Source organism: Copadichromis virginalis, linkage group LG14, assembly GCF_057382275.1.
Source record: "Copadichromis virginalis isolate Kocher_CV1m ecotype Utaka linkage group LG14, C_Virginalis_male_GT1.1, whole genome shotgun sequence".
Classification (NCBI taxonomy): Eukaryota; Metazoa; Chordata; class Actinopteri; order Cichliformes; family Cichlidae; genus Copadichromis; species Copadichromis virginalis.
This window is the reverse complement of record NC_140631.1, coordinates 7546360-7569489: the sequence shown is the minus strand read 5'-3', so window position 1 is coordinate 7569489 and position 23130 is coordinate 7546360. Positions and strand designations below refer to the sequence as shown.

Here is a 23130-nt window from a genome sequence, read left to right as displayed (position 1 = left end):
CTTTCCTCTCGTTATTTCATTTCAGAGCCGTTTTTCTGACTTCTATCTCTGCCTGTGTTATTTTTCTCCCTCCTATTATCTACTTTCTATTTTTTCAGGTTATAAAATTTTAAATTATAAAGGATCAATTAAGAGCAATCAAAATTAGCTGGTGTTTGCCTGCATCCACATACAGGAATACAATAAAGTCATTAGTGTTCAGTTAAATTTACACGTGAGTGGTACAGGAGGCAAGGATATGGAGAAAAGGGGAGTTGACAAAGTGAAAGTTTGAATAGAAGGCCATCCAGTTTGTCATTACAGTGTTTTTGACATGTCAGCACAAACCTACATTAAACTTGACAAATTACTGCGAAGGCTTGCTTGAACAGCTTAAACTATGAGAGCAATCTCCTGAGACAGTAACTTAACACAGACCCTCTCCCAATGCAAGGGAGCTGCTCTGCAGTTTGGTCACACAAAGTTTAACTGCAACATCTTCTGAACGCTCTCCTCTCTGACTGGGGTAGGGCTGCTGAGGCAGAACATACATATGCAACTGCTTCTGAGAAATGCACATCTGTCATACTATACTAAAAGAATCTACACTAAACAAACTTTAGCTAGACATCACGGTTCACTTCATTTCCCACTTTCATCTAAATATTCATATCCACCTACAACCACAACGTGGGCTTCTAGTGAAAAACATATCACATATCATATGGTTTTAGCCAGCAAGTAGTGACTAGACAGCTACATATGGGTCATCCTCAGTGATGAAATGCACTGCCAGATGCGACTGGCATCCTGAGACTGAAATAAACAGAGACAGAAGCATTTTCTGAATGAGGGTGGAGATGGGGATGAGTGGTAATATGTGGGAGACAGAAGGGCAGAATATGTGTGGAAGCCACCAAATGTAAAAATAAATAAATAAATAGATAAACAAATAAACAATGCGCAAGATGGAACTCTTTAACCCGCAACATCAACATAAACATATATATGGACAAACGTATTGTACAAGCTTATAGAGGCTCCCAGTGATGTTTCTCAGCTTAACATTTCCGGCATCTATACTGATGTTAAAATGATAAACACAAAATCTTTGCTGCCGATTGTTAAAACTAATATAAGGCTGTGAATGCAAAGTCAAAAAGTGGTGACTGAGTGGACAGAACTAGTATAAAACTGTAGAATCCCCATTTTAGATTTAGTCAGTGTGATTAAATATCTTTTTAAGAATGTGTTCAATCAACTGCCACACCCATAATAATTCAATACCGCTGGGGAACCTACAAGAGCCAAGTTGTTCCAAGTCTCACTTTAGTACTGCAGAGAGTTCACACAAACACGCACGCAGACACACATGTAACAACGTCTTAACCAATTGTCATAGTCAGACTGGGCAGGGCTGTAGATATTTTGATAATAAAGTTGCTAATTTCTGTTTGTAAAGCAGGAATGTGGCTCAGGGTAACTGTGATGATTTGGCAAATATGCTGTACATAAATCAGGAGTAGGAAATCCTGGTTGTCTGGGGCTTAAGGCGCTGCTGATGTTGTAATTTTGCTTTTTGTTCTTTTAAACTTCAACAAGATCTTTTTGGGCCTGAAGGGAAAACTGAAAGTCATTCCAGAGCAAATCTGTCATCTGACAGTGTCTCTCATACACACTGTAGTTTGGCAGGGTGCCCTGTTGTGTTAACATATAATCTTGTATGTTTGGTGGCACTTTTTGATCAGAATTGCATCATCAATTCAATTCAATCCCCTAAGTCTAGCACCGTGGACCTTCCCATCTTCCAGCTGTGCGCAGATGGACAGATTCCAGCATCATATTGCAATATTATACCTTCCACTATAAAACCTGTATCCACAGTATACCGAATGCATGCCAATATGCATGCCAATATGCATTTTTATGTCATAAAAACTTTCATTTGACCTATACTGGGTCTCTGCTCTTGCATTATAATGCTGCAGCCAGCACGTTGTTGACACCAATGAAGTAGTCTATCAGTAACAGCCCCCCATTGAAAGGAAGGCTGAAGAAAAAAGCTTCATTTAATTTTCATTATTAAAGGCTGCTGCCTGCAAGCTGCAATCATCAATAAAACATTCACTACTTTCTTTCTACATCATCAGAAATACCATTATTGCAAACTTCTTTGAAATACTGTGATATAATTTTGAGGATTTAATCGCCCACCCCTCCAATTCCTTCCTTTCTGGATTGCAGCTGGTGACTGAAAGCTCTTACAGTGTTGTAGCACAGTGCTTTAGTATAAAGTATGACATAAACCCCTTACCATGTGAAACACAGGAGGATTAAACACATTTACACATTAACCCTACACGACCAACAGGTCTGTCAATGAATCATCTAAATTCAAGAAAGCCCATATTAGAATGGACTGAATCTGTGCCTGGGAAAAACAATCAAATATTTTTAGGCTTTAGCAGTACCAACACTCCCACACTGTTAGGGTTTTACAGACTGACTGAAGAATTAATGAACAGTAACCTAACCCAACTACACCAGAACCTGGTGTCCTTTGGCCACTAATGTGCATTACATGGTTGTATGAGGACACTGTACATATGTAAGACATCAGGGGGGGGAAAAAAAAATTGTCAAAAAAGCCTAGTTCATGCCAGCCATTTTAATCTCATCCATCAGCTGTTGTTTGCATTCCTCCAGACTCCATAGGTTGCTTTATTTTCGTCTTTGCTTCCGCTGCTATCTGCCTTTTCCTTCATGCCACATTGAGTTTTCCACAGAAAGAATAGGGTTCTTATTTGTGCACTTATAATTCACGCAGTCAACCTCCTCCTTCCCCAACACTTCTTTCATAACTTTTCTTCCCTTTAATTTAATTTCTCTCTTTTCAGATTAAGACAACCCCTGCCTATATTAGTACTGACATTATCAAAGCTCCATGGAAAGACTTGGTTAAAGGTTAACAAGCAGGTGGAGAGAGAGAAGCCTTCAAAGACTTACCCAAGGACAGCCTATTATCACCACACTCCAGGCAAATGAAAACAAACACACACTTTCTTTCCTGTAAGTTGAGCTGCCTATTCAGAGTCCTGCAACACTTATTTGAAACTAGTTTTTCATGAAAGCCACTATATAAATTATTGTGTTGCTAGTACAACAGATATGAGAGCATACTAAAACAATCACTGAATTTTATAGTGAATGTGGTTTATTGGTGAACTTTGATACCAGAACTTTGAGAACTGACTAATGATAAGCTATCTAGGTAGTCAAGGGAGACTTGGATAGGCTCTTATTATACACGCTCTCCAGTTAACCTGCTTTCACACATGAACTGTGGGCAGTGTTGGGAGAATCAGGGCAGACAGTTGCTCTCTTTCAACAGCTCAACAAGGGGGAATCTCTGGCATCAGAGGTATTCTAACTACTTGGACTACCCTGTTTGGTTTAGGCGAGGGTAGCGCATTCAATGACACACACCCACTCTTTGAATTTACTAAACAATTACCCGCACTATTCTCACATTACACAGTTGAACAATATTATATACTAGGCTCAACTCTTCCTATCTTAAGTTTACTCACTAGCTGGTTCACTGGCCAGGCTGATGTTGTGGTGATCACTGATCTGCTGCTTTCCCAGCAAGGACCTTGCCTCACGGTCAGACATACTCCAACTCCCCCATCTCCGACTGCTATTGGTGGCAAGAGTCCTTCTCTAAAAAACTGAGCTGGAAGTCAACTCCAACCAAAAGGTGGAGCAAGTGGAGATCTGGTTCATGGGGCTGTAGAGCAGAGCAAGAACTACCATTACCAGATACTGTACGATGACGGCGTACAGAAACTAATAAAGGCTGGAGCCAAGCAAAAAAAACCCAGAGTGATCTCAGGTAATACTGATACTGATACATGTAGCTGTCCTTTTTGGTTCTTACACTTGATATGAGTTCATTCTGTCACAAAACCATAAAAAACAAAGAAATAAAATCTGTCAATTAACAGTTTGAGACAGATATAAGATATGGACCCAGGGAGAAGAATCTTAGCAAGTATGCATTTTGCGATGAGGTTTAAATTTCGGGGTTATGTCCAATACCGCTTAGGCACAAGTGTACTTAATAAGGCAGCTTACTAAACCAAAGAGCAGCAACTGTGTTGGGAAGGAATTTCATCAAGTTCTTTTTTCTCAGACTTTTTCTTTTCCATCTGCTTTCCAGTTTCACATGACACAAACATGCCTCACTCTCAAATTTCAGTGTGAACACATCTGACTTGAATGAGTCACGCAGTGAGCTAAGAATAGTAAACCTGAATCTTATCATAGTTAAGAGGGGTGCTGAGTAGGGAGGGGCTACAATGAGGAATTTATTTGAAGAATAAAATTTGAGCCTGTCTGAATTCTGCACAGGTGGGAAAAGCTTTAAATTTTTCTGATATTTGCTCCCATGCCCATCAGCATACCGTTAGCTTCATAGCATAATTGCCTAAGTCATTTGACTAAGTCAATGACTTAGGCACTTATGCTATGAAGCTAACGATACACAATCACTGACACGCAATATGAACGCTTTTTCAACAAACACCGAGATTTGCCTTTGGTGTTATGTCACAGCAAACACAGAGCAGGTAGGTGTGCCTTTACAATGACAGATGATATTGAACATTACATAACCAGGAGAGGAGTGGACATAATCACATGCAAGTTCCCAGCAGGATCCAGAGAGCTTTGGTTGCCTGTTGTTAGAGTAAGGAGGGCAGATCACACACACATGCACGCACCTGACTAAAAAGGTAAATGTACAGGTGTTCTAGGCCTATTTTGGGATGGTTTACACAGTTTGACTTGCCCAGTGTAAGGACAAGGAGAGTGTTCTTGTTCCTCAGACCACCTACCTACTGCTTATGTGGGCGGCAGAGCCAGAGTACAATTCAAATAAATATCTATTATTGTACGTTTATAACTGTTGTGTTTAACCTGGAGGTAAGCGTTTGAGCCAAATCCAGTAGGGTTTAAAGTCCAAGAAAAATGATCCAAAATGTTACAACAGAACTACACAGCAGAAGATCCTCCAAACACCCACAGAGCTCCTCTCCTTCTGGCCTGCCAGTACACATTGAACAAGTGCAAGAGCAGAGGAAATCGGATTACCTTTTTAGCTTGTATCATCGGGTTAATCTGAGTAAAGGTGTGCAGGTGAGGCTGTTTACAACAGAACAGAATTAGGAAGCAACTTAGTCAGCACTGTGTAACTAAACATGAATGAGCAGTTCTTTACTTAGTCGAATTCAACCTGTCAGATGTGACTGAGGGCTGTTAGCAGGCATCAGTCTGTTTCTTTTTGCTGTTTCATCACATCAAATACACTTGAACTGTGACAAATAAATAAATAAAACTCAAGCATTCAACTTTCAGTCTTTTAAGGACTTCCCATCTCCTACAGTCACACCGCATGTACAAAAATGGCAGTGAAGCTGGTGTGGATTTTGACTCATGTCCAGGGTGGTTTCCAGTCACACACCAGTCAAGGCTGTAATACTGAGGAGAAGCAGGATGCAGTCACTCATAGCATTTTTTCCCAACAGGGCAGGGCTCGCTGTACCACTCGTCAAGCTTTGGGATGTGGGAAAGAATTACATGGAAATGCTAAAGCAGCTGCCCACAGCTAAAACTAACCAGGCGCACATACTGTACTCACATACCCTACGAGACTGCGAGTCATCATCATACAGGTAACACACTCTGACTCACTGTCAGAGACAAGCTCTCATTACTTCCATTCAGCTAGAGGGTTCCAGCACCCTAACACTAACAAACACCATCAAACTGTAAAGTGGTGCAGCAACAATAAAGAGAGCAGTGTCGCTCACTATTTGAGATTCATTCTGATTAACCCTAACTATAGTGACTGACTGGTGTTACACTGAAATGGCACTGATGTTTACCCCACTACTGAGTCTAAGCACTGAATTACTGCAGTCTTACCTGTCTATTTGACATCTTTTCATCGAGATCATTCTGTGACAAAGGTAAATGACATTAACTGTGATTCTGTGCTTTCACTGATACAGGATGTTTAGTGGAGAACTTTTGTGTGTGCAGACATCCAGTTTTTCAGCCAATTTTCTTTTGAACAAACATTACAACTTCTTTTTTGTCCATTTTAACAGCAAGTGGCATTTACTGTGGCTCAAGAGTTGGCAGTTTGTCTTGAAATCGGAAGGTTGCCGGTTCGAGCCCTGGCTTGGACAGTCTCAGTCCTTGTGTCCTTGACACTTCACCTGTTGCCTACTGGTGGTGGTCAGAGGGCCCGGTGGTGCCAGTGTCCGGCAGCCTCGCCTCTGTCAGTGCGCCCCAGGGCGGCTGTGGCTACAATGTAGCTTGCCATCACCAGTGTGTGAATGTGTGTGTGAATGGGTGGATGACTGAATGTGTAAAGTGCTTTGGGGTCCTTAGGGACTAGTAAAGCGCTATACAAATACAGGCCATTTGCCATTTGACCATATAAGGATACCTGTTCTCATCACACAGAGCCAAGAGTAGAAAGAAATCTGTCCGAGTTCATGCTTTGGGCCCGCAGGTAATGCTTGTGCACATGCAGACCTCATTGTTTGAAATGCTGTTTGTGTTTAACAAGAGCATTTAGTACTTTTATAGTACCCATGCCAGGAATAGCATCACAGGCCAACTTTAACGTCACAGGGACTTTAAGGTCTTAACCTGTAAATGACATGAAAAACCTGAGCTGTTCTAACATGCAAATGTCAGTGTTCATGAAAATTGTACTTGCAATGCTTTTGATGCTTACAATAACATCGGCTTCCAAGTTTATTAAAAAAAAACAGGAACAACTGGGGAAAAATTTTCAAATGACTTTGATCTACACTTTCTTTTGGTCCTTCAACTTTAACTGAATTCCTTTGAATACTTTCTTTAATCCAGTGCTTCAACCACACAAAGTTTCTGCATTAACAAAAAATAAATCTATCAATCAGTCACTTCAGCTTTTACAGCAATTCTGTTATTTCAAATCTGAACCTTTAAGAAACAAGCACACAGTCATTGCTAGTTGTTCACAGATTGCTTATCCAGAAATCAGTCGTGGTGAGATGAGAAACAAAAAAGTTTATTCTGCATGTAGAAAGTCTACAACCATAGAAATGGATTGTACCAGCCCACATGGCTGTTGTTAATCTGTTATTGTGCTCTCTGTCTCCAACAGTCTGTCTGCCCAAGGGTAGATCAATAGTCGCTCCCCTCCAGCATCTCCAACACCTTCCCATTTCAAGGTCTGATTTCATTTCCCACATGCAAACAAGTGGTAGTCGTCATCTAAACCAGCGGTCCCCAACCCAATTTTTTTTTCCAAAGTTAGTTTAATACTATGACCAACACAGCCAACGTCTACTAGAGCTCACTTCCATTAGTATCGAGTCTCTTGACTGTGTTGGCATCTTTAATGAAATTATTTAACAAATATTAGGTATGCTGTATGTGAAAGCCCATGCATGAAGTTTCTGCTTCAGTTTTGTTTTTTTAAACTGCAGTATTAACTTTAATCATTATCATGTGTCAGTACATCGCATTTGTTCATGGACGCAGCTTACCAACCAAGCTCACTAGTGTTAGTTGTTAACTAAGCACTCCACCCTCCTGTGCAAACATGGTCACTTATAGTTGAGAAATAAATAACGTGCCAGCTAACTCTGAGGCTTCAAAGGGCAGAGTCTAGAAAACAATGGGAGATGCCACTGTGTCTACATCCATCTTTTATATACAGTCAACAGTTCAACTAATAATTTCTTCAGTACAAAAATGGCAGTTAATTTAATTTAATTTTTTTTTTTTTACTTAACCCAAACCTCATTACATGCAGGCAGCTTAGTCACCTAGGAGGCATTACTTGTGCATGGGCCCTGACAGTATTCCCGCCCACAAACCCAATGTTTTGTACATTTCTCTCATTCAAGTTTACACTCCCTTTACCATGACAAGCGTAACTTTAACACACATCCCATTTGCTGACATCAACAAGTCTGACAGGACAAGTTGACATTATGAGGTTAATGAAGGGAAATTCCTCTCCGTCTCCCCCCCCCCCCCAGTGAGTATTTCCTATTGCAAAGTTTAAGTACATTAGCGTGTATCAACACACATTCACACATGCAAGCGTTCCTCTCTCTTCCTGTTGTATAGCGGATGGTAGTGATCTGGCTAAGAGCCAGGCTGTCAGGTGTGCCCTTTGCAGTCCACCTGACATGCAGCTGAGCAACTACAGGCCAGGGAAGACCTTCACCCCATCAACAGCAGGTCCTGTATCCGCCAAAACAAAATGCTCAAAGTGGGAGTCGCCCAGTGTTCTTTTTTATTCAATATTTATTCAGCTCCAGGCAATCCCCTAACCCATCTGGTCTCACTGCAATGCACTGCAGAAACTGGCAGCAGAAATCTGGCATGAAGGAATCTACTAACTTCCATAACAATGTGGAGGGAAGCATGACTAGTATTTGATCAGATAAACAGGCAAAGAACAAGCCAGGACCAGTAAACTTTTTCCTCTCATGTGAATCCGTGTAAGAATTAGATGTGAAATTAAAACTGAGAGTGTGGGAAAAAAAAACTGAGCTCATAACGTTATCTTAATAATCTAAAAAACACATGCACCCATCTCACAAACCCTTGCATTGTGTTTGTGCTTAAAGTGGGAAAGTGAAAACACCCAGCCATGCAGAAGTAGGAATACATCCAGTGAAGAGCCCAACCTCACCCTAAACTACCAAACTTCACTCTCACCACAACTCGGCCTCAGCCATGAACCAAAATATCTCCGAAAGCCCAGCCCATTAAAATAAAATAAAGCCGGCAGTACAGCACTAAGGGAAGAACTGCCTTCAAGCCTCTGCCCACATCAGCCCAATGGAAACTGCAGCTAAAAGTGACTGACCACAGAGTATACAACTGGTGGAACTGCTTTGGAAAAATGTATTGACTGCTGCACGCTAATGTGCATTTTGTGCCAAGTAGAATAATTGTGCAGACTGTGCACGCTGAAAATTCCACCATGTGCACTTTCTTTAAAGAGCTACCCAAATTAGACCACCCTGCAGATCAGTAAAACCCTGCTTCAGGGCTAATCGTCTCCAGTTACAAGCTGCCATTTAAAAAAGGAGCTTGTATCAAACTTGGAGCACTTTAACAGGACGCTGAGGAGCAGCTGCAGCATGCTAGTCAGCACAGGGAGGCCCTGCCCTTCAGGTGACCTTGAAGGAACTGGTCAGCTGGTCTTGCTGCAGCTTGACCCCTGGAGGACTATCCCGCCCATTCTGGCTCACTTGTCTGAACTTCTATCTTCTGGTTTCTGTCTACACATGCATTTATTTAACTTACAGCACAGGCTATTTTGCGTTCCCCTTTCTGCTGGGTGGGTAATCAACTTCTCTTATAATCAAGATGAAGCTCAGCAGATCAGATGCCAAAACACAATTTCCTCAAAGATAAAAACAGCATAATGGTTTTATAACACTGCCTCAGTATTTTTGGTCAGATTTCTCATCCCGTGACAGCCATCAGCACCTGTGGGCTGCATTACATGCCAGCTGCTTGCATTATGTTTACCTCTTCCAAACCACACACAGGATAACAGGTGGACAGGTTTGTGGACCAAGCCCTTCCTCAATTGCAGACACTCTCTCTCAGCACAAGTCCAGCGTCTTCTGACACATACACAGGGTCTCTTAAAGCTCCATTAAGAGATGGTTAATTTAAAATGATTAACACCGCAGCACCTTCTGCTTGCATCAGGTGTGCAAGCCTGTGACGTGAGCCGTGTAGTTGCTGTCTTAATCTGTGTCTGTCTCGCGTCTATAAAAAGACAACCCCAACCTGAAGGATTTGATTTTGTGGGCTATAGGCCAAATCACTACGTGGCTAAAAGTCCACAGCACTGCTTTTCAATGAACGCCAGTGAGCCAGCTCCCAGAAAATACAAGCCTACACAAGTGTACGCATGACGGAGGAGAGAATGCCAGACCAAACTTCATTCAAACAAAAAAAGGGTCTCGTATTGGATTTCATAGACACTTAAAATAATCACATGTAATGTTGATTCTTTAAACCGGTATATATGCAACACACCAGCAGGGCATGTTTAAACTTTGAACTTAAGCACTTAGCTAGGTTAGCTGAAATGCATCACAATTTAACATATTACTTATGACAGACAATGAAGCAGCGGTAGATAACCGAGTTTAACCGCTTTAACCACACTGTACTAATACGACTCCTGCTGCTGTATTACGAGTCTCGATGTATGGTTTAACTGAGTAAAATGAGTCACAAACAGGCTGTGTCGCGTTTAAACCCCACATTATTATTATTATTATTATTATTTATTTATTTTTTTACAATGGCGTTTTGGTGAAAAGCTTCTCTCCATATGGTGCACACGGGGACTTTCAGCCCACTCACTCAAACATGCTGCACTGTCACGAATTACTGAGCAGAGACTGGCCGGTATCACAGCTGTAACCAGTACAGCAGCCGTGAGGTTGGAAAGAGCCAAAGTTAACAGTTAGCACAGTGGGGCAACTGCCGAGGAGCGCGCGGGAGGCACCTAGCTTAAAATCTGTGTTTAAACTGGATGAAAGCTTACCTTACAACAGCCGAGGTCAAATGCGCTATGCCGCTTTTCTTTCACTCACTTCCACCGCCCGAGGTTTTGGAGTTGTCTCACCGCCGTGTCAGACAGTCCACTTACTGACTGGTCACTGTTAGTCAGTAGGTAACGTACTGTGTGCCGGGTTTCTCCTGACCCTCCCACCACCACTCCCAGTTCTCCAACCGTGGGCTCTGCCTCAGCGCGGAGGCTTCTCCTGGGCTGCAGGTATCAGTTACACTATGCTTCGTGAACTGATATGCTAGTATGAAACAAACTGCCAGTGTGTCGTAGTTGTCGGGGGTTAAACTCTATGGGAGTGGTGTGGTAATTTCTCCTTTATTTTTCTGTCATCAAAGGACAGCACAGCCGCGTAATACCAGGAAGTTAACCAAAAACCCACCCTGCTACAGCTCCCGTAGGAGTCATGAGTTTCTTTCGGACAGGTCGTGCACTATGATTTGCCTGCTAATACTCTTCAGGCGATTTCGTTATCTTCTTGTCTCTGGGACATTAGAAATTAAAAAAAACAAACAATGTCTGCTTTTACCAGCCTGATAAATGGCAGCGTGCTCGGTGAGCTGACAGAGACTAAAGGCTTAAATGAGGAATGATACACAGACAGCTTTCGTGAATTAGAAGATCATAACCAGATCCCTTCACTTTAAAGCCAAACTCTCTGGGAGATCGCAAACTACACTCATAGCCATTTATTGCTGTCCACCCATCTGAGCTCTGAGCGGGTTAAAAGTTCATCCATCGGCACCTCTAACGGGTGGGGTAGAAAACGAATGCGCGCAGACATAAAAGTAGACGTGAAAATGCTAGATATTTGAGTCTGGAGGAACCGCTAACCAGTGCCATTCAGCGGCAAACTGCAGCTCAGCGGTTCCATTGAGCGGCTCTCGTCGTTTTCACGGGGTTCTCGTACCCTCTGCTGTCCAAACAGGCGTCACTGCACCTGCACGCCATCACTTACAGCTCTACCTCGTGACAGGAGACTCTAAGGTCTGCTGCTATCAAAGTCTAAATAAGCTAATATTTCCCATGAAACAGTCAAATCTCTCAGTTCAAACATTTGGCATGTTTTCTATGTTCCCTTGTGAATAAAATATGGGTTTCTGAGTTTCTAAAACCATTGCATTCTGTTTTTACTTTACATATCGTCCCAAGTTTTTTTTCAGGTAAGAAAGAAATCCACAAAAAAGAACTAGAAATTTCCACCCTTGCTGCTAAAATTTTCATTTACAATAACTGAAAGGTTGTTGAAGTTTTAAGATACAACACTGAGAGTAGCAGAGAATGAATAAAAGGTTTACTGGGAGTTTTTAAAAAAGTATGATTTTTTTTTTTTTTAAATTATTGTACTTATGAATGAGTGAAAGTCAGTGTCATGATGTATATTTGAAAATATTTCATTTGCACTTTTTATGGGTTTTTTTTTATAACTGTCCTTATTGAGCATCGTCCAGATGTGACACAGCTGTCATATCTTGTGTCACTCATGCGTTCTCTCTTCCCCTAGTCCTGATAAACATGAAAAGACTGAAGCTTTTTCCTGTGCATGCAATACAAAGTTATGAGGCTCAGAAATTCTAGAAAATCTGATGCAAACCAAAGAGTGCTAAATGTTCATCCACCCCTGTGAGGGCCTGTAACTCAGATAATGATATAAGATAAAAACACATTTTCATGCCTTTTAGTTACTAAAAAAAGTTAGCTGATTATGCAAGGGTAAGACAGACTCAATTTTTTAATATTTGAATCATTTATAAGAAAAAGACAACATAAATGAAGCTCCTGCACTAAGTATAAGTTAAATAAGGGTTGTCTTCGCCTGCCAATACTCTAGAGGAGACCAATAATGAACATTATTGGTTAGATGTGAGTATAATCATACCCTTTAAGATTTTCATTGAGGAATATTCATTGGGAAAACTTGACAGCTAAACATGTTCATACAGCTGAACCCTTTTTTTATTTTTATTTAACCTTTATTTAACCAGGAATGTCCCGTTGAGATCAAAGACCTCTTTTTCAAGGGAGTCCTGGCCAAGAGGCAGCACATTTCAAGACAAATACATACGAACAAACAAAGTTAAAATTACACAAAACAATTACACATTATTGAGGCAGCCTGTAGGCCTTTGAGTTTAGTTTTAAAAACATTTAAAGACAACAATTCAGTTAGTTTCCAGTCTTTCTGTAACATGTTCCATGAAAAAGGCGCAGAGTGGACAAAGGCTTTCTTACCCAGCTCTGTGCGGACAAGGGGAACAGACAACAGCAGCTGATCATTTGAGCGCAAGGAGTAAGAACCACTATTTGTCCTTGTGACCAAAGTACAAATATAAGGAGGCAGCAATCCAAGCATAGCTTTGTAAATAAAAGTGTACCAATGCCCCTATCTTCTAATGGCCAAAGAAGGCCATTTTACTCTTAAGTACAAATCACAGTGATGGGTCAGGTATTTACAATTGGTAATAAACCTCAAGGAAGCATGATACATCGTGTCCAACATTAGAAGACATGAAGAAGAAGCGTTCATATACAGAATGTCACCATAATCTAACACAGATAAAAAGGTTGCAGTGACAAGACGTTTTTTTACTGCAAAAGAAAAGCACTGTTTATTACGGAAGAAAAAACGAAGTTTAAGTCTCAGTTTCTTTACTAGTCTCTCTATATGTGGTTTAAAGGTGAAGGAGTCATCAATCCAGACACCAAGGTATTTATATTCATGAACTATCTCTATGACATTTCCTTCAAGGGTGGACACCACTGGAATAGGCTCCGGGACCTTCTTTGACTTGGAAAACAACATTAGCTTAGTCTTGTCAGCATTGAGAACTAATTTTAGCTGAATAAGTGAATGCTGGAAAGCAACAAAGGCTTTCTGTAAAGTTTCAATGGCCTGAGCAACCCTTGCAGTTTGGCTGTACATTTAAGCACCAAAACTTTCCATCTCTCTCTGACCTGCCAGTGCTACTGCTGCCCTCCATCGCTGCCTGCTCTGTGAACCCCTAACTAGGCTTGCTAGTAAAACTGCACCATCCCACCATACACCTGTAGGCTCTGACAGCATAATACTCCCCATTTTCTATGTGTGTCACAAGTGCAGTCAGTGATGAGCTCAGAGCCTAGATGATAAACTCTAACTGTACTCTGTTTCTCTAATAAATTAAACATTCCAGGTCTGAATCCCCTGCACTGGACTTTGTATCAGATATTACTGCAGTTATGCACTGTGCTCATGTGAAGGTGACCTCAGTCTCAGTTGTAATGTGACTTCACTGCCAGAGGGGGGGGTGATCGATTCAGCCTCAAACAACCCGCTACTAATGACACACACACACACGCACGTTGTATCCTGTTGGCGTTGAGTAGATGGGCAGAAGAGCTGGTCATGACACTGGCCCCTTACCTTCAGGCCCAGCCCTGTCTCCTCTTCACTTCCCTTCCAAAGTCAACAAACAGCAGCACACTTGATCTTTCCTTTTCTCCCAGGATCAGTTAACACCACATCGTTCTGATTTCACTTAACAAAAACCAAAAAGGTTTACTTGACTTATCTGCTGTAATGCAGCAAAAAGGTCCTACATTAGCCTACAAACTCAGTGTGATCCCAGCATTCACTGACCAGCTGCCAGACTTTCAGAAAGGGGGAAAAGCATTATCTGTGGAAAGTTTGAACTGTATAAATGTTCTGAATATTTTGCACACTTCATCAGTAAAGTCAGTACATAGTTGTTCGTGCTGAATTAATTTACCGTCAGACTAATTGAGTTTTGCTGTGCTGTGCTGTGATTGTAGGTGTCGATTTTTGATGTCGAAAGACAGGCACATTATAGGTCAGGGAACGCACACTTTTCACATGTACCCAGACGCAGGGTGAGTTGACCTTTAAGGAATGTGGGAAGGGGAACGAATGAAGCCATGTACTGGAATGTCTTTGTCGTTTCCTCCCATCCAGGCTACGGTACATTCCAGTCCTCCCCAGTCATTACTAACCAGCACGCAGCAGGCTGCATTAACCACACCACAATTCTCTTTCTAGAAATCTGAAACCTGTGTCTGCCAGTGGTTACACTTTACCAAAAGATACCTTATCCCATAAAGGGACTGCTTTAAAAAAAAGCTAATTCCATTCAATCTGTAGACAACTATATTTAGATATTACATATGAGCTTAGCACATACAGTATGAACTGCTGAAATGTAAATGAAATGTGTTAGTCACGTCATATAGAGTCTATTTCAGAGTCTGGGCATATTTCTTTATACTGTGTGTGCTCACCTACATGTAAAGCTATGGCTACTGCCAAAAACTGTGGTTCCTTTAATGGCCACTTGAGACAGGCTTCAAAAGCGAGGAATAGACTCCTATTTTAAATGCCAAACTTTAAACCATTAAAGGCATGTTTACACGCTAATACAAAAAGGTTTTTGCTCTCTATAGATAGTTTTCCCCTTCCTTCCATTTGGAAACCGATAAGTCTTAAACATAGGAGCACAGAAGCTTTGCTCGACATCTGTGTCTACTTGGCCTCCTCTCTGCTAATTAAAGGCACTGAACTGGACCTCTTTCTTGTTTGTTCTAGAGGATTATCCGACTAACATTATGGCCTGTTTTACGGCACAGACAATTTCTGTTTCTGCTTCAGTTTTGGAGATTGAAATTCTTCCTTCGTTATTTAGCACCAATTTTTAACTAGGCTTGCTAGTAAAGCTACAAAGATTCGCCGATTAACTTGGATAAATTGATTATAAAAAAACAAGATGAACTGTTAAATTATTCCGATGTGAGATTTAAATTAGACAGCTTGCTGAAGGCTGATGGCAGCCATCCTATTTTTCTATTTGTAATACTTACACCAAGCAGGGGTGAGTCTAAAGGGGGGCATGGGGTGTACTAATATTAATATTTAATACTTAAGATAAATAAGAATTTTCTCTTTACGCAGACCAGTAAAAATATACATGGGCCAGTAAAACTCAGAGCCACTGACCTGGAGCTGTTAGGCTGGACGCTGAGTTATTATTAACATTAATTATTGACATTATTAACATCTACACCATCATAACTTCCATTTTCTACAACAGGAAACGTTGCATCAAAGCACAGGCCAAATCTGAGAGAATGCTGATACACTCACTTTCCTGTCATATGGTCCTTTAAAGGCTTTCAGGCACACTTAAACGCACAGACATGCACAAAAACACTTACACATGAACACATATACACAGACACACCAAATCTACCTCATCCAGGGGATATGATATTGTAAAAACTCTTTTTTGTTTCCTACTAATGTAAGAAAGCTTTCCAAGAAGACAGGATATTTCATTTTATGCCTTAGTTCAGATTGTATATATATATGTGTTTTTTTTGTTTTTTTTTACATTACTGTACTTTATTTTATTTGTACTTTACTGTACTGTTGTTTTTAGGAAAATGTCTTTGAAGATTCTCAGTCATTCATTTTATCGTAGTCTAAGAAGCCTGGAAAGAAAAGCGTCTGGACTTCTTTGAGTTTCTTGAAGACGTGTAGGAGAAGACTCTCCTGAGTTTTTTGATAAACCGGCTACATAGGGGATGACAGTGTTGTTGCGTTTGTCTTTCTGATCCTCCCTAGTTTGTGTCTGATCTTCTTTTCTGTGCATCTTTGCTGACTTGATGAAAGCCCAATTAGGATAACAACTTGTTTTAAGAGCTTCCTTTACATGTGTGTGTTCTCTCTTTTTTCCTTTGGGCTAAGAGGGAACATTTTCTGCCCAGTGTTGTAGGGTCCTGATTACTCCAAGTTTGTGTTCCAGATGGTGGTGGGAGTCAAAGAGGAGGTACTGGTCCATGTGTGTGGGCTTCCGCTAAAACTAGTTGAGGTTCGCATTCTCTTTGATGCGCACGGCACAGCCCAGGAATGGCAAACTGTTATCTTTTGTGTCTTCCCTGGTGAACTTTATGTTTTTATCCACAAAGTTGATGTGAGCAGTGAAGGATTCTACTTCTTGGGTTTTGGTTTTGACCCAGGTGTCATCAACATATCTGTACCAGTGGTTAGGTACTGTCCCTTTAAAAGAGCCAAGCGCCTTTATTTCCACTTCCTCCAGATACTACAATATGACCCAGTGTCATTATTAAGTTGGGGATGGTTTTGTACCACCTGATAAAAACAAGTTCAATATTTGCCTTTGTTTTAGCCCTGCTGTGGGTGCTCAACCACCTTTACTTGGAAATACCTGCCTGTGCTCACCAGCTAGTTGGTAACTTTGCTTTTGGACTTTTCGAGCAGCACAACGGGAGAACATTAAACATTTGGCCTTCAAACCAAAACAGGGTAAGAATTCTGTGCAGAGCTGAAGGGAACTGGGAGTCTGGTGAAAATTCTCTATAAGCCGCTCTATAATCAATTTACTGTTAGCATATAAACATTGGATGTAGCAGCTTTCAAATGCATCATATGCAGTGAGGTTACTTGACTCACAACATCCTCTCTATAATTAATTATGTGAGGGCTGACACTAAACCTTTTGCACTCAATGTTGCACATTCCTACAATATTATAACTGTGCTGGTATTTACTGAAAATATCCAAAAATGCCCTTTGTATCACCAAAGAACGTTTTAGGGAAGACACTATGAATGTCAAATTGCTACTTAAAGCACCGTGACTTCTTTAAAGAGGGTTCTTATTCACTCTAATTAACACTTAGCATCATGAGTCTTGTTCTGTAACACAGTACAGATGTCTCTAACGTGTCCAGAAATTACAGAGGCAGCCTGGTTTGACATGCATAATTACCTCTGAGTAATGCGCATTATAATTCGGAGAGCGCTGCTCAGGGCCAAGCAAGATTTAAATGCATTTACTAACCACAGATCATTTGATTTATCACCACAGACAGCAGATTCTGAAGCAATTTACAGTTCTTAAATTATGTAAAAGTTTCTCAATGTCAACCCTGTGGGAGATGAACCCTATAACCTCAGCTGTGTCAGCACCTATGTCTACCCACTGAGCCGCATAAAACCTCTGGAATGAAAGATGAGTGGAAAAATCTGACTCCAGAGCTGGCCTCAGCCATGGTCACAGTGTGTATGCAAACTGACCTTGCAGTTGTGGCAGTGGTTTTCTCCATTCTTCCCTGGAGAAAGGATGATTTCCCCTGTCGGGATCAGCTGGATCTTCAGTTCCATCATTTTTTTCTTTATTCCTTTAGCTTCTGTTAAAGTGATCCGGTTTTTGTGTGTGTTTCTTGTTCCTCCCCAAAGAATTGCAACGCCTAAGATTGAGCAGAAAGAGAACGTGCGTAGAAGATCATCCCAAGAGAAGTTAAAATGCAACTATCAGAGATAGTAGGTTCATTTGAAATGCATGCAAGATCCCAAATCTATTTCTGAAATGAAAAGAAACCACATGCAGTATCTTTCAGTGGGAGCCCTTACCTGATAGAGAAATGTTATTTCATGGCACGAGGATCAGTAGACATACAGTAGTGATAGTAGTTTACAAGCATTGGCACAGAGATTTGAGGTTGGGGTGTTACCTGTTGCAGAGCGGAGAGTCACAGTGAGGCGAGCTTCCTCTCATGCAGCCAGAGGATGTTGCCTCTCTGGCTGAATTCACGGGAAGGATATAGTACGTAGCCTGACTCAAGATGGATGCCACTTACAGAGGATATGTGTCTTTTGTTTTACAAGTGCATGTGAGTATGTGTCTTTAGTTAGATAAAAAATATGTGCTCTCGTAGCGAGTGGTAAACCAATTTGTATCTTCAGTAAAATAAACTATGCATAAGTCTAGCTAATAAAAGTCTAGATCAGTGGTTTTTAACATTTTTTGCCTCAGTCAGAAATGCCCTATCTCTTGTCTTGAACCTGCTATTTTAAGCAGATTTTACACTTTAGACTATTTAATGCCATTAATTTTAAAAGACAGAAATTGTTCTTTGTTTTTCCATTCAGGTCAAAGTTTCCACTTGTAGGATATTACTTGGAGTGACAGAATTCAGAGATGTTTCATCAAATTATCTACTTTCACTATGATTTATACACCACTTATATTTAAACTATTTAATCATTATTTTACACAATATATTTAGCTTGTCTTTCTATCATTTCTTACCTTAAAGGAACTATATTTCACCTATTGTTTAGGCCTAATTTTAGCTAGCTAGTAAACTATTTATTTAACATATTATTATATGATTTGAACCGTTTAAACTTTTCACTTATCTTTTCATTTTAGTTTAAAAAATGTTGCTCTTTTTACCATTTATCTTCTTTTAGCATTTAATTGAACACTATCAGTAATTTACTTTTTACTTTTAGCTAGGATTTAACCTCTCTCTCTTTTAGCTAAATAAAAGCTACTTTTAGCTAACATTTTCTTAACCTTTCTGTTACTGGTATTTAACCTTTTACCTTTTGCAATGAGGTAACTTAGCTTAATGAGCTTAATTAGCTTTTGCCTGCCAACTAAACCATTGCTTTTAGCTAATATTTCACCAATCTAGCTAGCTAGGAGCAGGTTGTCGATTACTTTAAGCTATTTTATACTTAGCTGGATATATTTATGCACTAATTATGCCCCAAAATTTCAATTGTTCACTACTTCTGGCGTTTTTACTACTACAAACGAGCTGTCTATTTTTACCATCTAGCCAATACTTTATACTTTGTAAGGTGTTGCAACCTCAACATGTCATTGTTTCTTCATTGATTTAAGTTAACATTATTTTTGCTATAATTCTTATTTTAAATGAACTACATTTTACCCCAAAATGGCTACCTATGGTTTTGGCTCCTGTTACATAACTAATCATTGCATGCACACACACATACACACATACAGGGTTGGTCTAAACATGGTTTCCTTCTAGAAACAGCATCCTGCTTCAGACATTTACAACACCCACCCAGATGATTTAGTGTGTACGTATGTGTGAGAGAGATGCATTTTTGTTTGAGCGTGTGCATGACGGAACCTACTTGTGCTTCTCTAAGGATATACAGTGCACACAAGTGGCAGGCGTTTGCATCGCTGGCTTTCTAAAAACAAATAAGGGACTTGTGCTCTCATAGTGGTGCACTTCCTCAGAAGGAATGCTTCCAGGGGTAAAGGGGTAATGTTTGACACTGGAGTCGAACATTGGTGCATGTGAGACAGAAGCATATAAACAGCTTCAATCTGATAGATAAACATGCATCATTCGCATAACCTTCCTAAACTGTCTGATGACTCCAGACCCCTCACACCCTGTTGGTTCACTGTTATCACCACAGGTCACATCCAGTTATTTGGGCACATCATAATATGTGTGGTGAATGGCCAAGCCACAGAAAAGATAGCTTTAGAGCACATAGAGGGGTCTGTCTTGAGAGTATTCAGCTTTTATCTCTCTTAATCCTGCGCTATAAAAGGTTTTTTTGATACATAATTCATGAGCAGTAGCATAAAAAGGGATATCTTTCAGCATGAGCGTCACACAGGATTTGTATTTCCTGTGTTTTGCAAAGGGGCATCGCACATTGGTATTAAGAGAGGGGAAGTGACAGAGACACACATCCTTTGACCTCTGACCCTAGCTGGAGGCATTTCTGACAGCTTGGCATCAACAGGAAATCTGTAGCCTTGATACACACACACACACACACACACACACACACACACACACACACACACACACACACACACACACACACGAACATTCCTACACACAATCTTGGAGTTGAGACGTCTCTGCCCAGTTCTATTTTAAAATAAGAACACATACTTTCAAAGTGATTGACTTCCAAGGAAAACACACTGTTAAAAAGGAAAATAAAATGGAAAAGACAGAGCACAGTGGCCACAAATGCAGATTATTGGTAGTAAAGTAAGAACTGTAGAATAACACACTAATCACTGTCATTCCATCAACTGTAATTAGATCTTCACTGATGAGGACACGGCAGTTAAAAAACCTGTTACTGTAAGTCTAGGTCACAAAAGGGTTGTAATTATTTGTTTTCCTATTTTCCTGCTTAAATCATCATATCCGTTTTCTCACTGTGGAGACTAAACTTCCTTGCTTTCCTTTCCATTGCCATGGAGAAGTGTCTCAGTGGTTACCGAAAGGTAAGGCGGATCCAAAGCCACTTTTTCCATCTTACATTAATGATGTATTATCTTTTTTATACATATGTGTGTAGTGCTTGTGTCACTGTGTGATTCCTTTGCTACAACAGTCTGAAGGTAAGTCATCATATGACAAAGGTGACTCCTCTCGAAGAGTATAATATTGGGATTTTCCAGGCCAAGACTTCTGACTCAGCCCACCTACAGCTGTGATAAAACCAATAATCTGCATCCTTTTAATTTAGTGATAAGTTAAGTGATGAGTTAAGTTAAAATGAATTTGATGAGTGGGCTTAAGTTTGTGTTAGGCTATGCAAAATGTTTAATATTACTTTTTTACTGGCTTCTGTATGTTATAAAATTCATTCGTTCATTTCATTAACATAAAAGCTTTAAAACTGTGTTAAAGCCTCTGAGCTAAATATGTGAAACACAACCTTTTGATACGGTTAGCTATAAATAAGTTTATTAAAGGAAGCAAAAGTTTTAGTATTATGTATAAAGCAATAGCGAAACATAATGGATACAAATAACATCTACTATCTGTTAGCTAAAAGGAACTTTGTTACAATGTTTAACTTTTTTTAAAGTAACAATTCTGAACCTGAAAAATGACATTTCAGTTTTGGGGAGGATGTATTGCATCATATATCTGCTTTTATATGAAATAAATGTGTTTTGAAATAATTTATAGTGTTTTTAGTCAAGAATTGACAAGAATTGTCAATTCTTGACTAAAAACAAGAACTCCTGCAAGTATCCTTGGATCCGAGGAGTATCCAAGAGTATCCTTGGATGACTTTGACCATGTTTGTTGATGGTGGTGGTTATGATTTTCTTGTAGTTTGGAGTTTTCAAAAAATTCTAAATATAAAAATACCAAAGTCTTACACATCTTTGATTCCATTGGCATGGCAGGTTGAATATAATCTTTAATAATATTTATTGGTCAGATTCCTTTGATGTTGTTCACATTCCCCTCTTTATGGCCCATAACCATGATATTACTTCACCATGGTCAAACATCCCCCCAGCACCTTTTCATGTGTTGTCTCTCAACTTACACCTTTTTATTGTGACTGGTTACATTTCTCATCATTGTTTGTCTTCATTTTCTTTTCATTAGCAACTGAATCACATCTATTATATTTGTGATTTTCTATATAATGGGACTTTATATTACTTTAGCCAACATGCATTTCCTGCATTCAGTCCTACTTGTGACACTGCAAGTCATTGTGTACACATGTGTAAACGTACAGTATTACAGCTGCATGGATCAAGGGCATTTGGGCACTGCAGGCCAAATCCTGTAACCAGATCCCACGCGGAGGCTCAGCCCAGACCAGATCAGACCAGGGCTGAGTAAATCTCACAAGTGTTGTCTGAAAATAATCCTAGCTATTTATAACAGCTGTCTCTACAGTCGAAGAGGAAGTTCATAATATTTCATTGACGTTTGTTCCCCAGGTCCTACTCTGCGAGCAGTAATCTTGCTCCGACAACAGAACGCTGGCAGTTTCCAGTTTCCACAGGAAGGCAGAGGAAGCTAGAGGACGCCGATTAGGCTGCAGATGTAGAAGAGGGAGCCACTGACACGACGGCCAAAACACTCCCTCCGGAGAACAGTGTCTTCAAACATAATTACTGGAAAGTTAAACTATTGACATTTTTTCCTTTATAGCACTTCCATCTCCTGTGTAAATATGGAAATTATTTTAGCACGAGTGATGTATTGTCAGATTAGCTGGAAGTTGCTGCCCTCTTGAGGTTTCATGTTTCAGCAGACAGATCTCTAAAAGACAAATAAAAAGGTGCTGTTAGAAGCTGACAGTCAAGGCTTATATGACCCACACCACACCCAGTGACTCGGATAAGAAAATTGAATAATGAATGCTACATGCCACTTGTCTTTTATTAAATACTACCTTGTGGCAGTGTCTGGACATGTTGTTACTGTTAGCAGTTTCAACAATCTCTTCATTATGTTTAGTTTATTAGTTTGACAATTTATTGATTAATTTTATATGCTATAACTATATAGCCAGCACTATTATTTTAGTCATAATCTGTTACTTTTAACAAAAATATTTGCACCATTTACTTTTAGCAAAAAATAAAGTGCTATTGCTAGTTTATTTTTCCACTTATGAATTAAATCAGATTATTACTTTTTAAAATAATCCATATAATCCATTTTATAATCCAAAACTTACTTGTACCTAATCATTTTATACATTTGTTTTAACCTCTATTTTGAGTAATCATTTTACATTAGTTTTAGCTTGTATATAACCTGTATATAACAAAAATGTCAGTGATTTTTTTTTTAACCTAAAAGTTCTAAAAATATGTGCGTATTTGTACGTTTATC

The 23130-nt window shown here is 39.9% G+C and overlaps 1 protein-coding gene and 1 long non-coding RNA gene across 3 annotated transcripts in view; one reads left to right on the top strand and one right to left on the bottom strand.

The window, feature by feature from the left end:
* LOC146693340 (unconventional myosin-Ic-like) overlaps nucleotides 1–18194 on the bottom strand; it is a 64920-nt gene extending 46726 nt beyond the window's left edge. Inside the window, exons 1-2 of one of the 2 annotated variants that reach the window (XM_085479140.1) lie at nucleotides 18083–18194; nucleotides 17747–17919 (exon numbers count right to left, since the gene is read on the bottom strand). In XM_085479140.1, coding sequence (XP_085335266.1) covers nucleotides 17747–17836 — 90 coding nt within the window. In that variant the 5' untranslated portion in view covers nucleotides 17837–17919; nucleotides 18083–18194. Of the gene's footprint in view, nucleotides 1–10633; nucleotides 10698–17746; nucleotides 17920–18082 lie in introns of those variants that run through there. The other variant, XM_085479142.1, reaches the window with a different exon arrangement.
* LOC146693339 (uncharacterized) lies at nucleotides 10799–22587 on the top strand. Its single transcript, XR_014923964.1, has 4 exons — nucleotides 10799–10864; nucleotides 17909–17992; nucleotides 18193–18342; nucleotides 22227–22587. It is a non-coding gene; the product is annotated as an uncharacterized LOC146693339 (long non-coding RNA).
* Nucleotides 22588–23130: the final 543 nt, after the last annotated feature.